Source organism: Cherax quadricarinatus, chromosome 52, assembly GCF_038502225.1.
Source record: "Cherax quadricarinatus isolate ZL_2023a chromosome 52, ASM3850222v1, whole genome shotgun sequence".
NCBI classification, from domain to species: domain Eukaryota; kingdom Metazoa; phylum Arthropoda; class Malacostraca; order Decapoda; family Parastacidae; genus Cherax; species Cherax quadricarinatus.
The window spans coordinates 11,783,080-11,798,539 of record NC_091343.1 but is presented as its reverse complement, the minus strand read 5'-3'; the positions used below and the strand labels follow the sequence as shown (position 1 = coordinate 11,798,539).

General features: G+C 44.3%; 1 protein-coding gene across 1 annotated transcript in view; it reads right to left on the bottom strand.

The window, feature by feature from the left end:
• Window positions 1–480: 480 nt before the first annotated feature.
• LOC128696818 (adhesive plaque matrix protein-like) overlaps window positions 481–15,460 on the bottom strand; it is a 29,398-nt gene continuing 14,418 nt past the window's right edge. Inside the window, exons 2-3 of the mRNA XM_053788196.2 lie at window positions 1,762–1,968; window positions 481–1,478 (exon numbers count right to left, since the gene is read on the bottom strand). Coding sequence (XP_053644171.2) covers window positions 960–1,478; window positions 1,762–1,968 — 726 coding nt within the window. The 3' untranslated portion in view covers window positions 481–959. The remainder of the gene's footprint in view (window positions 1,479–1,761; window positions 1,969–15,460) is intronic.

Genomic DNA, 15,460 nt, shown 5'->3' with positions numbered 1-15,460 from the left:
ATATATATATATATATATGTATATATGTCGTGCCGAATACGTAAAACTGGTCAATTAGCAAGAACTCATTTAAAATTAAGTCCTTTCTAAAATTTTCTCTTGTACGCTTAAAGACAATTTTTTTTTCATATATGTTAATGTAAAAGTTAATAATTTTGTAAGAAGTGAACAAGCGCAATTTAATTAATTTAGCCTAATCCAAGTAAATATGTTTTAGATAAGTTTATAATAATTTAGTAATGAACAAAGACAATGAAATATATTTTTTTCGTTAGGTTCAGGGTGATTTCTGTGAAATTACTGCATACACAGATTTTCGCTTGCCTTATTCGGCAAGAACAGCTTCGCTATTTAAGCCAAAATCGCAAGTTTTACCTATTCGGCACGATATATATGTATATATATATATATATATATATATATATATATATATATATATATATATATATATATATATATATATATATATATATATATATATATATATTTATACATATATATCTTGACCTGAAAAAAGTTTGCGAAATAAACACTAATTACAATTTATTTGTGTGCGAAAGAGGCCAGCTTAAAATTAATTATTCGTTCTTATAAAAAGAAAAAAACGAAAATATTTTGATGCTAAATTTCCTGGAACACTGCCGAGATTCCGAGTCGCTCCGTTGACCCCAACCTCTGCCTTGTATTGTTCACTTCTTTTGTAATAAATTCCATCCATCCTGAGTACGACGGCTGCCCATCACTTGGTCACTTCTTGTGCCTCAAACATTGTTAATATATTTATACAGAATGAGTGAACACATTGAAGGACTCTGTTTTAGTGTTGAAGTGCGCAACCAGAGTGCGTCTGTTGTTCCAGAAGTGATCTATGATTAACATCATCTTCCATGGACACAACTGTATCCATCTCCGTGCGTTTTACTAGGTATGTTCGTCAGTAGCCTGCGTAATACTGGTTCTTACTGTCCGTAGGAAGGCAAGACTTCTGGGGCGCCGTAGACAGGAGCAGGTGGGGCGCCGTAGGTAGGAGCAGGTGGGGGACCGTAGGCTGGTGGAGGTGGGGGGCAGTAGGTGACATAGTTAGTCTCCTTCTTGACGACGGTGGTGTACTGAGGTATCACCTTGGTGAGGTAGGCGGTCTCTGTCACATAATTAACCTTAGTTACGTAACTTGGGGTGTACTGAATCTTAGTTTCGTACTGAATTTGAGTTTTTGTGACGTACTGGGTCTGGTAGGCTATCTGTGTTAGGTACCGAGTTTCATAGGCTGTCTGGGTGACGTACTGCTTGACATAGGATGTAATGTAGCGGTTGACATACTCCGTCTGCGTCACATACTGCACCTGGATGTCTGTTTCGGTGACGTACTGTGGCACAAACTGCGTTTGGTACTGTGTCTTGTACACCGTCTGATACTGCGTCTGGTACAAGGTAGTAGGTACCACCTGCGTCTGGTAAACAGTCGTGTACACGGGTACCTGCGAGACACAAATATATGATACAGTAAATCAAGAAAATATTCAGTATATACAATTTTATGTAAATAAAATGTATGTTGAAAGTGCTAAAGCGTTGATATTTACAAATAACTGTTCATGCAAAATTTTGAATCGTTACTTCCAAAACAGTACCCATTGTTCGATCTAATTATAATACAACTTTTTGATGTGAAGCTTACAGGATATTTTGCAGTGATTTCATTATTATGCATCTTACTGTATATGATTATTAGTTAGTGTACAAAGAGAATGTTTGCCCCACCTGTTGGATCTTAGTCTGAACTTTAGTAACATATTTGGTCTCAGGGTAGCATGGTGCAGGTGGTGGACCGTAAACTGGGCGAGGAGGACCGTAAACTGGGCGAGGTGGACCGTAAACTGGAAGTGGTGGAGTACCATAAGACGGGGATATGGGCAGCTCAGCCAGACACAAGGCCAAGCTGGCCAGCCACACGAGTCCCTGCAGCATCTGAAAGTAGATGGTAAAGGGGCGTCAACACATAGTTATGTTGTGCAACGTATGTAAAAAGTGTCCTAAAATGTTTACGGTGCTCACGTACGCTTTTTTTTCTTGAGTTGCTTTAAATGGCATTAGAACTGAACACGCTTCCATAGTCTCGGAACAATGAGGGCGAGTCAGTCAGCACACGATGAGAGGAGAGGAACAGCCACAAATTTCGTAAAGCCTAATTTTCAGTTTAATGAAGTGTTATAATTGCAGTACAGTAGCTGAGAATGCCATAGTTAGCGTATGCATATATATATGTGTGTATGCTTGGCTTAGCATGACCAATGTTAGTGGGCAATTGGTTAATGAACTTCAACAGTAGAAGACTCGGAGGATTCATCACACGTTCGGATCTGATCATTCTGCTCACGACTTCTTATCTGGTGCTCGTAGTAACAACACCAACCTTCTACTTTTCCTTACGATCCCCGTGTGGTCGGGGAAGTAAGTGCTATGCAAACACAAAAAGTGAGATTGAGGTCTATCACAGGAACAATCAATGTTACAACAAATGACCTCAGTGTGAATTGCAAATGACTGCCTAATCTTTTCAACCTAAAACAAATTCGCTACCAGCTGCTCTTTGAATAACCAGAAATTTTGCTCTGAATATATCAGTAACAGACGTTCCTTCAGGGACTACAAAAATGAAACCTACCAAAATGCCTTAACTATAAAGGTGATCATCACACTTTAACACCTGAAAAAATCAACACATCCAGATTCACTTCCTAGGCAGCAATAAACAGATTTCAGGAAAGCACCCAGGAAATCCTGCACTCAAACAACAAGCAGCCTTAACTCTTACAGCGACTCCACTAGACCCAGACACAGATTTACAAGGTTCTACAACAATCAAGATAGCAGCAAGTATAATGTACTTACATCTCAACAATCAAGATAATAACAAGCATGATCTACGTACACATCAACACTGCAGCTCACTCAATACAACACAACACTAAACAAAGTATTGTGTTGAGATAATAACTCGTATATGAAATATCCCAGAAATTCCATCTAAATTCTCGTGGAGTCAAGTCCATCAACACTCATCTGAACAATTTTACACCGACAGTGGAGCCAATCACCAGTAAGTAGCCTCCAGCAGCAGCACAGCAGCAACAGCAACAGAGGATACATTCACATTTGACTAAGAAACTGAAGATGAAGAAGAGACTACCACAAAAATATTCTTCACAGCTGCTGTCACTTGCCCACCAATGAATACACGACAACTCTGTGAGGAATTATGCAAAGGGACAGTGAAACACACACACACACACACACACACACACACCACACACACACACACACACACACACACACACACACACACACACACACACACACACACACACACGTCTTAAATATCGTGGACTCCCAGACTTTCAAGAAACTGAAAACCGACCTGGAAAAAGGAGGACATGCGATAATGAATTGTGATACTCGTCACTATGTAACACAGTCACTCTTACTACCCACACGAAAGTGGTCCGTTCACTTAACCTTTTCATTTTTTTGTTTCGCCTATTCCTGTCTGCCTTCAACCTTTCTCGCCTGTTCTACCTTTATTCTTGCTAGTCTCTTCTACGTTTTTGCCATTGATTTTTAAGCCCAAGGATAAAAAAGAGGTGGGGCTGGTCAGTTATGGGTCGTGCGTCTTGCTGCTACTGTTAATTATGCTGCTGTTGTCGATGCTCCTGCTGCTGCTTCTGCTGTTGTTTCTGCTACTGCTTCTGCTAGTTCTGCTGCGGCTTTCGTTAATGCTGCTGTTGCTGATGCTGTGGCTTCTGTTGCTGCTGCATTTGTTGTTGTTGCTGCCGAAAAGTCATAAAAACCAGAAAGGCTCAGCAAACGCCAAGACTGGACAGAAAGGAAAAGTGGTCCAGTTTATGGGGCGTTGCTGGGGGAGAGGCGACGCACCGTGCGGCTCTATATATTTATTTATTTATTTATTTTTTATTTGGACATGATACATAGCTGTACAAAAGAAATACAGTGGTTAAGTGTACATGCCAAAAGCCCCTTGTATGCAGAGCATTATGGGCAGCCTTAAAATTAACTTAAGATTAACTAAGCAATGATATATTCAGTGGTATCAAGTGACCAGATTTTCTGCAGTTGCAAACGAGACGCTTTTGTTTGGAATGATGGAGAAGGGAATTATTTATCAGCTGTATTATGAACTAGACACTTGTCCAACACTTGGGTATCTTTATCTACACTAAAGTTACCCAGATGTTACATAACTGTCAATTCATCATCCTGTCAGTTCTCTGATCCGTTTGTCAACATTACTGTATGTTAAAAATCATTATAATTTGTGAAACTATAGTAGTTGTCACAGTATCAACTTTATTCAATGATCCAAGACTAAATAAACAGTCACATCACTGACGGAAAAATTTCGCCTCTACAGACGTTATATTGTACGAGGGGAAATTGATGAACAGTATGACGTAGATTTTAACGACTGAAACTGACGGGTTTCTATATTTGTTTACGCTGTATAGCCCTTGTGGCTTAGCGCTTCTTTTTGATTATAATAATAATAATAATAATATATTTGTTTAGTAATGCTATTACAGAGTAAGGCTGTGTAGCAGGGCTGTGGCAGGGGCTTGGGTAAGACAGAGGCAGGGCTGAAATAGAACAGCCAGAGCACGGCGGGTCTGGGGCATTGTTGGGTGGGGCAGAGCAGGGGTGAGGCAGGGCAGGAGAGAGGCAGTGCAGGGGTGAGGCAGGGATGATGCACAGCCAACATGAAAGTACTCAGTGTCAAGTGTAAAATATTGCAATTACCAAGTAGTAACATAACACTGTTTCTGTCAGTCACCTCAAGTGTTACCTACAAAAGGACAGGAAGAATCCAAATTTGTGTATATAATCACCTATTCGTAATTATTCGTAGTTACCTATTCGTAATTGCCTATTCGTAGTCACATTTTTGTAATTACTCATTCGCAATTACATTTTCGTAATTACCTACTCGTAGCTACCCATTTAATTACCTATTCCTAATCACTAATTCGTAATTACCTATTAGCAATTAACAGTTCATAATCACTTATTCGTAATCACTTATTCGTAATTACTTATTCGTAATTACTTATTCGTAATTATATATTCGAGACTCCAGGAGCACAGTTGTGCTCGCTGTGTCTCGTCTTTACGTCTCGTTTCATCACATTTTTTTTCTTCCAAATTTCCAGTGGTTGTGGCACTCATTTTTTTTTTCAATGCATTCCACTGGTCAGCTACTGTATTTGGCAGGAAAATTGTGTTTGTGTGTGTGTGTGTGTGTGTGTGTGTGTGTGTGTGTGTGTGTGTGTGTGTGTGTGTGTGTGTGAGATTTATTACACAGTTCGTTTCTGTTTAAGAAATCGGTGACTCATTGAGCTCTCATTACGTTAACTTCTTACTGAATATATATGCTGGTTCTTCTACTCTCACTCACACACACACACACACACACACACACACACACACACACACACACACACACACACACACACACACACACACACACACACACACACACACACACACAAACATGTGCTTTACATAGGCCTAACACTTCACGTAAATTATATCAATAATTTCTCCAAAGGACTCTCCAGAAATAAAGTTAGCAAAGAATAAGTTTAGAAGACGGGAAATGCAGTGACTGAACTAGGAAATATGGATGCTTGAGTTATTGAAGTGTGACGTATATGATGTCGAGAAAGTGAGCTAGGGAGTACTCACCTATTGTACTCACTTATTTGTGGCTGCAGGGGTCGAGTCTTAGCTCCTGGCCCTGCCTCTTTACTGGTTACTACTGGGTCCTCTCTCTCCCTGCTCCATGAGCTTTATCAAACCTCGTCTTAAAACTATGTATGGTTCCCGCCTCCACTACGTTACTTTCTAAGCTATTCCACTGCCCGACAACTCTATGACTGAAGAAATACTTCCTAACATCCCTTTGACTCATCTGAGTCTTCAACTTCCAAATGTGACCTCTTGTTTCTGTGTCCCTTCCCTGGAACATCCTTTGTCCACCTTGTCTATTCCGGCGGGTATTTTATATGTTATCATGTTTCCCTTGACTTTCCTGTTCTCCAGTGTCGTCAGGCCGATTTCCCTCAACCTTTCTTCATCGGACATTCCCCTTAGCTCTGGAACCAACCTTGTCGCAAACCTTTGCACTTTCTCTAATTTCTTGACGTGCTTGATCAAGTGCGGGTTCCAAACAGGTGCTGCATATTCCAGTATGGGCCTAACGTACACAGTGTACAGTGTCTTGAACGATTCCTTACTAAGGTATCGGAACGCTGTTCTCAGGTTTGCCAGGCGCCCATATGCTGCAGCAGTTATCTAGTTGATGTGTGCTTCCGGAGTCATGCTTGGTGTTATACTCACCCCAAGATCTTTCTCCTTGAGCGACGTTTGCAGTCTTTGGCCTCCTAGCCTATATTCCGTCAGCGGTCTTCTGTGCCCTTCCCCGATCTTCATGACTTTGTATTTGGCGGGGTTAAATTCGAGAAGCCAGTTGCTGGACCAGGTGTCCAGTCTGTCCAGGTCTCTTTGAAGTCCTGCCCGGTCCTCATCTGATTTAATTCTTCTCATTAACTTCACATCGTCTGCGAACAGGGACACTTCTGAGTCTAACCCTTCCATCATGTCGTTCACATATACCAAAAAATAGCACTGGTCCTACGACCAACCACTGTTGGACTCCGCTCGTCACAGGTGCCCACTGTGATACCTCATCACGTACCATGACTCGTTGTTGCCTCCCTGTCAGGTATTCTCTGATCCATTGCAGTGCCCTTCCTGTTATATGCGCCTGGTCCTCTAGCTTCTGCTAGAGGATCTGTGTCAAAGGACTTCTTGCAGTCCAAGAAGATGCAATCAACCCACCCCTCTCTCTCGTGCCTTACTTCCGTTACTTTATCACAAAACTCCAGAAGGTTTGTGACACAGGATTTGCCTTCCATGAATCCATGCTGGTTGGCGTTTATACTCTTGTTCCGTTCCAGGTGCTCCACCACTCTCCTCCTGATAATCTTCTCCATAACTTTGCATACTATACACGTCAGTGACACAGGTCTATAGGTTAGCGCCTCTTTCCTGTCTCCTTTTTTAAAATTTGGAACTACATTTGCCGTCTTCCATACCTAAGGTAGTTGCCCAGTTTCCAGGGATGTGTTGAAGATTGTGGTAAGTGGCACATACAGCATATCCGCTCCCTCTCTAAGGACCCACGGGGAGATGTCCAGTCCCATTGCCTTTGAGGTATCGATGTCCCTTAGCAGCTTCTTCACCTCCTCCTCATTTGTATGTATGTCATCCAACACTTGTTGGTATATTCCTTGCTGGTGTCCCCCTCTGTTCTGTCCCCACAGAGGCCTTCCTGTCTCTACTGTAAATACTTCCTTAAATCTCATATTGAGCTCCTCACATACTTCTTGATCGTTTCTTGTGAGTTCCCCACCTTCTTTCCTCAGCCTTATCAACTGGTCTTTGACTGTTGTCTTCCTCCTAATGTGGCTATACAGAAATTTCGGGTCAGACTTCACTTTCGATGCTATGTCCTTTACGTACTGTCGCTGGGCCTCCCTCCTTATCTGTGCATACTCGTTTCTGGCTCTTCTACGAATCTCCTTATTTTCCTGGGTCCTTTGCCTCCTGTACCTTTTCCTTTCTCTGTTGCACTTAGTTTTTGCCTCTCTACACCTTCGGGTAAATCAAGGACTCGCTTTGGTCTTCCTATTATTTCTATTTTCCTTGGGAACAAACCTTTCCTCTTCCTCCTTGCACTTCGTTGTTACATATTCCATCATCTTGTTTACTGATTTTCTTACCAGTTCTCTGTCTCTGTGAGTGATAGTTAATGGTTTTTTTTCTAGGGATCTCTCTACCTCAGTAACATGTAGCCTGCTTCCGCAAGATTTATTTTCGAGGCAAATCTGTCTCCACTTTCAGTGAGTGTACTCACCTAATTGTACTCACCTAATTGTGGTTGCAGGGGTCGAGACTCAGCTCCTGGCCCCGCCTCTTCACTGATCGCTACTAGGTCCTCTCTCTCTCTGCTTCCTGAGCTGTATCATACCTCTTCTTAAAACTATGTATGGCTCCTGCCTCCACTGCTTCACTTGCTAGGCTATTCGATTTCCTGACAGCTCTTTGACTGAAGAAATACTTCCTAACGTCCCTGTGACTCGTCTGAGTCTTCAGCTTCCAGTTGTGACCCCTTGTCCCTGTGTCCCCTCTCTGGAACATCCTATCTCTGTCCACCTTGTCTATTCCCCGCAGTATCTTGTATGTCGTTATCATGTCTCCCCTGACCCTTCTGTCCTCCAGTGTCGTCAGTCCGATTTCCCTCAACCTTTCCTCGTACGACATTCCCCTGAGCTCTGGGACTAGCCTTGTTGCAAACCTTTGTACTTTCTCTAACTTCTTGACGTGCTTGACCAGGTGTGGATTCCAGACTGGTGCTGCATACTCCAGTATGGGCCTAACATACACAGTGTACAGTGTCTTGAACGATTCCTTATCAGGTTTGCCAGGCGCCCGTATGCTGCAGCAGTTATTTGGTTGATCTGTGCCTCCGGTGATGTGCACGGTGTTATGGTCACCCCAAGGTCTTTCTCCCTGAGTGAGGTCTGTAGTCTTTGTCCACCTAGCCTATACTCTGTCTGCGGTCTTCTTTGCCCCTCCCCAATCTTCATGACTTTGCATTTGGCTGGATTGAATTCGAGAAGCCAGTTACTGGACCACATGTCCAGCCTGCCCAAGTCTCTTTGCAGACCTGCCTCATCCTCATCCGATTTAATTCTTCTCATCAACTTCACATCATCTGCGAACAGGGACACTTCAGAGTCTATTCCTTCCATCATGTCGTTCACATATATCAAAAATAGCATTGGTCCTAGAACTGACCCCTGTGGGACCCCGCTCGTCACAGGCGCCCACTGTGATACCTCTTCACGTACCATGACTCGTTGCTGCCTCCCTGTCAGGTATTCCCAGATCCATTGCAGTGGCCTCCCTGTTACATGAGCCTGATCCTCCAGCTTCTGCACTAATCTCTTGTGGGGAACTGTGTCAAAGGCCTTCCTGCAGTCTAGGAAAACGCAATCTACCCATCCCTCTCTCTCGTGTCTTACTTCTGTTACCTTGTCATAAAACTCCAGGAGGTTTGTAATACACGATTTGCCTTCCATGAACCCATGCTGGTTTTCATTTATAATCTTGTTCCTTTCCAGGTGTTCGACCACTCTCCTCCTGATAATCTTCTCCATGACTTTGCACACAATACATGTCAAAGACACAGGTCTGTAGTTTAGCGCCTCGTTTCTGTTTCCTTTCTTAAATATGGGGACTACATTAGCTGTCTTCCATTTCTCAGGTAGTTACCCAGTTTCAAGGGATGTGTTGAAGATTGTGGTTAGAGGCACGCACAGCATCTCTGCTCCTTCTCTAAGGACCCATGGGGAGATGTTGTCCGGTCCCATCGCCTTTGAGGTGTCAAGGTCACTTAGGAGCTTCTTCACCTTCTCCTCGGTTGTTCGTATGTCATCCAACACTTGTTGGTATATTCCCTCTTGATGTTCCCTTCTGTACTGTCTTCCCACAGCCCTTCCTGTCTCTACTGTAAAAACTTCCTTAAATCTCCTGTTCAGCTCCTCACATACCTCCTGATCATTTCTTGTGAGTTCTCCACCTTCTGTCCTTAATCCGACCACCTGGTCTTTGACTGTTGTCTTACTCCTGATGTGGCTATACAACAGTTTCGGGTCAGTCTTGATTCTCGATGCTATGTCATTTTCATACTGTCGCTGGGCCTCCCTCCTTACCTGTGCATACTCATTTCTGGCTCTGCGACTGATCTCCCTATTTTCGTGTGTTCTCTGCCTTCTGTACTTTTTCCATTCCCTATTGCACTTTGTTTTTGCCTCCTTACACCGTCGGGTAAACCAGGGGCTCGTTCTGGTCTTCCTGTTGTTACTGTTGCCCTTGTGAATAAACCTTTCCACTGCCTCCTTGCATTTTGTTGTTACATATTCCATCATTTCATTTACTAGTTTTCCTGCCAGTTCTCTGTCCCACTGGACCTCCTGCAGGAAGTTCTTCAACCCTATGTAGTCCCCTCTTTTATAGTCAGGCTTTTCCCATTCAACTCCTGTTATTCTCTCTACTTGCAGCTCTACTATGTATTCAAAGCACAGAACCACGTGGTCGCTAGCTCCTAGGGGACTCTCATACTTGATGTCCTCAATGTCTGAGCTGCCCAGGGTGAACACAAGGTCCAATCTTGCTGGTTCATCCTCCCCTCTCACTCTGGTAGTATCCTTAACATGTTGGTGCATGAGGTTTTCCAGCACCACGTCCAACATCCTGGCTCTCCATGTTTCGGGACCCCCATGTGGCTCCAGATTTTCCCAGTCAATCTCCCTGTGGTTGAAATCCCCCATAACCAGCAACTTTGCTCTGCTGGAGTGAGCTCTTCTTGCCACCTCAGCAAGTGTGTCCACCATTGCTCTATTGCTCTCTTCATATTCCTCTCTTGGCCTCCTGCAGTTCTGTGGTGGATTATACATCACTGCAATGACCACTTTGTGTTCCCCAGACTGAAGTGTACCTACTATGTAGTCGCTTTCTCCCGTCTCATCTATGCCTTCCATTTACTCGAATTTCCATCTGTTTTTTTACGAGCAGAGCAACCCCACCTCCCCCTCTGCCCCTTCTATCGTTCCTCATGATCTGGTATCCTGGTGGGAAGATTGCATCTGTTATTGTCTCCGTGAGTTTTGTTTCTGTAACTGCTATGATGTCTGGGGACTTCTCATTGATTCTTTCTTGCCATTCCTCATGTTTGTTCGTTAATCCATCTGCATTTGTGTACCAAACCTTCAACTTCTGTTCTAATACTGTAACTGTGGTGCGGGTGTGTGTGTGTGTGTGTGTGTGTGTGTGTGTGTGTGTGTGTGTGTGTGTGTGTGTGTGTGTGTGTGTGTGTGAGTGTGTGTGTGTGTGTACTCACCTATTTGTACTCACCTATTTGTGGTTGCAGGGGTCGAGTCATAGCTCTTGGCCCTCCTCTTCACTGATTGCTACTAGGTCCTCTCTCTCCCTGCTCCATGAGCTTTATCATACCTCGCCTTAAAACTATGTATGGTTCCCGCCTCCACTACTTCACTTTCTAGGCTATTCCACGGCTTGACTACTCTATGACTGAAGAAATACTTCCTAACATCCCTTTGATTCATCTGAGTCTTCAACTTCCAATTGTGACCTCTTGTGTCTGTGTCCTATCTCTGGAACATCCCGTCTTTGTCCACCTCGTTTATTCCGTGCAGTATTTTATAAGTCGTTATCATGTCTCCCCTGACCCTCCTGGCCTCCAGTGTCGTCAGGCCGATTTCCCTCAACCTTTCTTCGTAGGACAATCCCCGTAGCTCTGGGACTAGTCTTGTTGCAAACCTTTGCACTTTCTCTAATTTCTTGACGTGCTTGACTAGGTGTGGATTCCAAACTGGTGCTGCATACTCCAGTATGGGCCTGACGTAAATGGTATACAGAGTCTTGAACGAATCCTTGCTGAGGTATCGGAACGCTATCCGTAGGTTTGCCAGGCGCCCGTATACTGCAGCAGTTATCTGATTGATGTGCGCCTCAGGAGATATGCTCGGTGTTATACTCACCCCCAGATCTTTTTCCTTGAGTGAGGTTTGCAGACTTTGGCCATCTAAACTATATTGTGTCTGTGGTCTTCTTTGCCCTTCCCTAATCTTCATGACTTTGCATTTGGCAGGGTTAAACTCAAGGAGCCAGTTGCTGAACCAGGCTTGCAGCCTGTCCAGGTCTCTTTGTAGTCCTGCCTGATCCTCATCCGATTTGATTCTTCTCATTAACTTCACATCATCCGCAAACAAGGACACTTCTGAGTCTATCTCTTCCGTTATGTCATTCACATATACCAAGAACAGCACAGGTCCTAGGACTGACCCCTGTGGAACCCCGCTTGTCACAGGCGCCCACTCTGACACCTCGTCACGTACCATGACTCGTTGTTGCCTCCCTGTCAGGTATTCTCTGATCCATTGCAGTGCCTTTCCTGTTATGTGTGCCTGATCCTCTAGCTTTTGCAGTAACCTCTTGTGAGGAACTGTGTCGAAGGCCTTCTTGCAGTCCAAAAAAATGCAGTCGATCCAACCCTCTCTCTCTTGTGTTACTTCTGTCACCTTGTCATAAAACTCTAGTAGGTTTGTGACACAGGATTTTCCCTCCCTGAAACCATGCTGGTTGTCAATTATACACTTGTTTCTTTCCAGGTGCTCCACCACTCTCCTCCTGATGATCTTCTCCATGACCTTGCATACTATACACGTTAGTGGTACAGGTCTGTAGTTTAGTGCCTCATGTCTGTCTCCCTTTTTAAAAATTGGGACTACATTTGCCATCTTCCATACCTCGGGGAGTTGCCCAGTTTCAAATGATGTGTTGAAGATCTTTGTTAATGGTACACACAATATCTCTGCTCCCTCTTTAAGGACCCACGGAGAGATGTTGTCTGGTCCCACCGCCTTTGAGGTGTCAAGTTCGCATAGCAGTTTCTTCACCTCCTCCTTGGTTATATGTACCTCATCCAGCATTTGCTGGTGTACCCCCCTGCTCTGATTTCCTGGAGTCCTACCGGTTTCCACTGTAAATACTTCTTTAAATCTCGTGTTGAGCTCCTGACATACCTCCCGGTCGTTTCTTGTGAATTCCCCATCACCCTTCCTCAGTCTGATTACCTGGTCCTTGACTGTTGTTTTCCTCCTGATGTGGCTGTACAACAGCTTTGGGTCAGTCTTGACTTTCGATGCTATGTCATTTTCGTATTGCCGCTGAGCCTCCCTTCTTATCTGTGCATATTCGTTTCTGGCTCTTCGGCTAATCTCTTTATTTTCCTGAGTTCTCTGTCTTCTGTGCCTTTTCCATTCTCTGGTAAACCTAGTTTTTGCCTCCCTGCACCTTTAGGTGAACCAAGGACTCGTTCTGTTCTTCCCATTATTTCTGTTTCCCTTGGGAACAAACCTCTCCTCTGCCTCCTTGCGTTTTGTTGCCACATAGTCCATCATTTCTTGTACTGCTTTTCCTGTCAGTTCCCTCTCCCACTGAATGTCTTGAAAGAAGTTCCTCAAGCCTGAGTAGTTCCCCCTTTTGTAGTTTGGTTTTCCCACCCTATTCCTGCTGCTCTCTCCACTTGGAGCTCAACTATGTAGTCGAAGCACAGAACCACATGATCACTAGCTCCCAGGGGCCTTTCATAAATGATATCCTCGATGTCAGTACTACTCAAGGTGAATACAAGGTCCAGTCTTGCTGGTTCATCCTCTCCTCTCTCTCTGGTAGTGTCTCTAACATGTTGATGCATGAGGTTTTCCAGTACCACATCCATCATCATCTTGGCTCTCCATGTTTTGGGACCCCCATGGGGCTCCAGGTTTTCCCAGTCAATCTCCTTGTGATTGAAATCACCCATAACTAGTAACTTTGCTACCCCCATGTGTGCTCTCCTGGCCACCTCGGCTAGTGTGTCGACCATTGCTCTGTTGCTCTCATCGTATTCTTCTCTTGGCCTCCTACAGTTCTGTGGTGGGTTGTACATTACTGCAATTATCACCTTATGTCCCTCAGACTGGATTGTTCCTACTAAGTAGTCCCTTTCGCCCGTGCCATCCATTCCTTCCATTTTCTCAAACCCCCACTGGTTTTTAATGAGCAGTGCAACTCCTCCTCCCCCTCTCCTCCCTCTGTCTTTCCTGAGGATTTGATATCCGGATGGAAAGATTGAATCTGTTATTATTCTGGTGAGTTTTGTTTCTGTGAGTGCTATTATGTCTGGGGATGTCTCCTTGATTCTTTCGTGCCACTCCTCATACTTATTTGTTATTCCATCTGCATTTGTATACCACACCTTCAACTTCTTTTCTAAGATTGTGGTCTTGGAGGTGTATTGGGGTTGGGGAAGTGGGAGACCTGATAAGGAACTATGGGTGGTTGCTGTGGGTTGGAGTTTGTAATGCAGTGGGTGGGGGTATTGGATATGGCATGGGTGCTTTGGTTTAGAGTGTTTGGTTGCACTTGGGTTGACCTGGTTGGGAGGCTTCTATAGGAAGTTGTGAGGGAGGCTGTATTTGATCTTCCTGTGTCTGGGATCTACTGTCTGTCTTCTCCATCCCCTCTCTTTCCTCCTTTCGCCTTTGTACCATCTCTCTCAGTTTCAGCCTTTCTGCTTGTGTTCTGTCACGGTCGAGATACGCCTTCCTGTATGCTGGCATGTCCCTTAATCGTGCTTTCTCCTGCAGGATCCTGTTCCGAGTCGATTCTGCCTTGAAGGTCACTTTCACTGGCCGGGTTCTTTTTTTTACAAACCCCCCTATTCTCTGAAAATTTTCCAGCTGGGTCATGTCGTCTTCTCCTATTGCTTTCATGATGCTTTCAATTGCTTTTTTTCCCCTTGTTTTCTTGCTTCATATGTTTCGCCTTCAACTTCCTGGAGCCCATACACAAAGACTGACCTCACCCTTTTATTCTCCCACTGCATATCCCTGTGTATCCCCTCATTCAATTTGATTTCCTCCATTGCAGCTTTCCTTTTTTCAGTTTCACTACCTAATGTACTTGGGCTCGGTGGCCTGTCATTTTCCTTTCTCGGCTTTCCCTGGGCTCTGCTGTGGTCTGTTAGGGACTCCACATATAGCTTAGCTCTTTCATTTACTACAGTCTCCACTGATTGAGCTTCTACATGCAGTTTTGCTCCTTCTTTCCCTACAGTCCCCTTATTTGTGACTGAGGTAGCAGTCTCTGTTGTCAATCCCAAAATGTTCTTTAGTTCTTTAGGCTGTTTCAGATTTTTTAGTTCCTCTTCTAAACTCTGTATCCTGGCCTCTGCTGCTTTGACTTGCACCTCCCACTTCCTGCTTTCCATGTCTATCCTCTCTTCCATTCTCATGCTAAGTTCTTCTAGCTTCTTTTCCCATTCATGTTCCCTTTTTGTGAGCTCTGCTGCCCAATCTTCCTTTGCAGTTTCCTCCTCCTGTCCCTTGGTTTTTCTTGTTGCTCTCTGGCAACCCATCTTTGTTTTATCCTGATTGCCTCAGAGTGGGAAACCTATGTAATTCTGTATGTTAGGTTAGTATTGTGTATGTCAGAGTGTGGGGGGGAGGTAGAGGAGGAACTGTGGCTATGTGGGAGAGTAGTGGGGAGGGGGAGTGGGAAGGAGGGAGAAGCAAGTGGGTGAGTGGGAGAGGGAGAAGGACGGAGAGGTGGGGAGGGGGAGGGTGAAAGAGGGAGGGGAGGGATCAGGTGAAGGAGTGAGATGTCGGTGGGGGGGGGAGTGTATGTGTGAGTCTGGCAATGTGTGTGTACTCACCTATTTGTACTCACCTATTTGTGGTTGCAGGGGTCGAGTCCT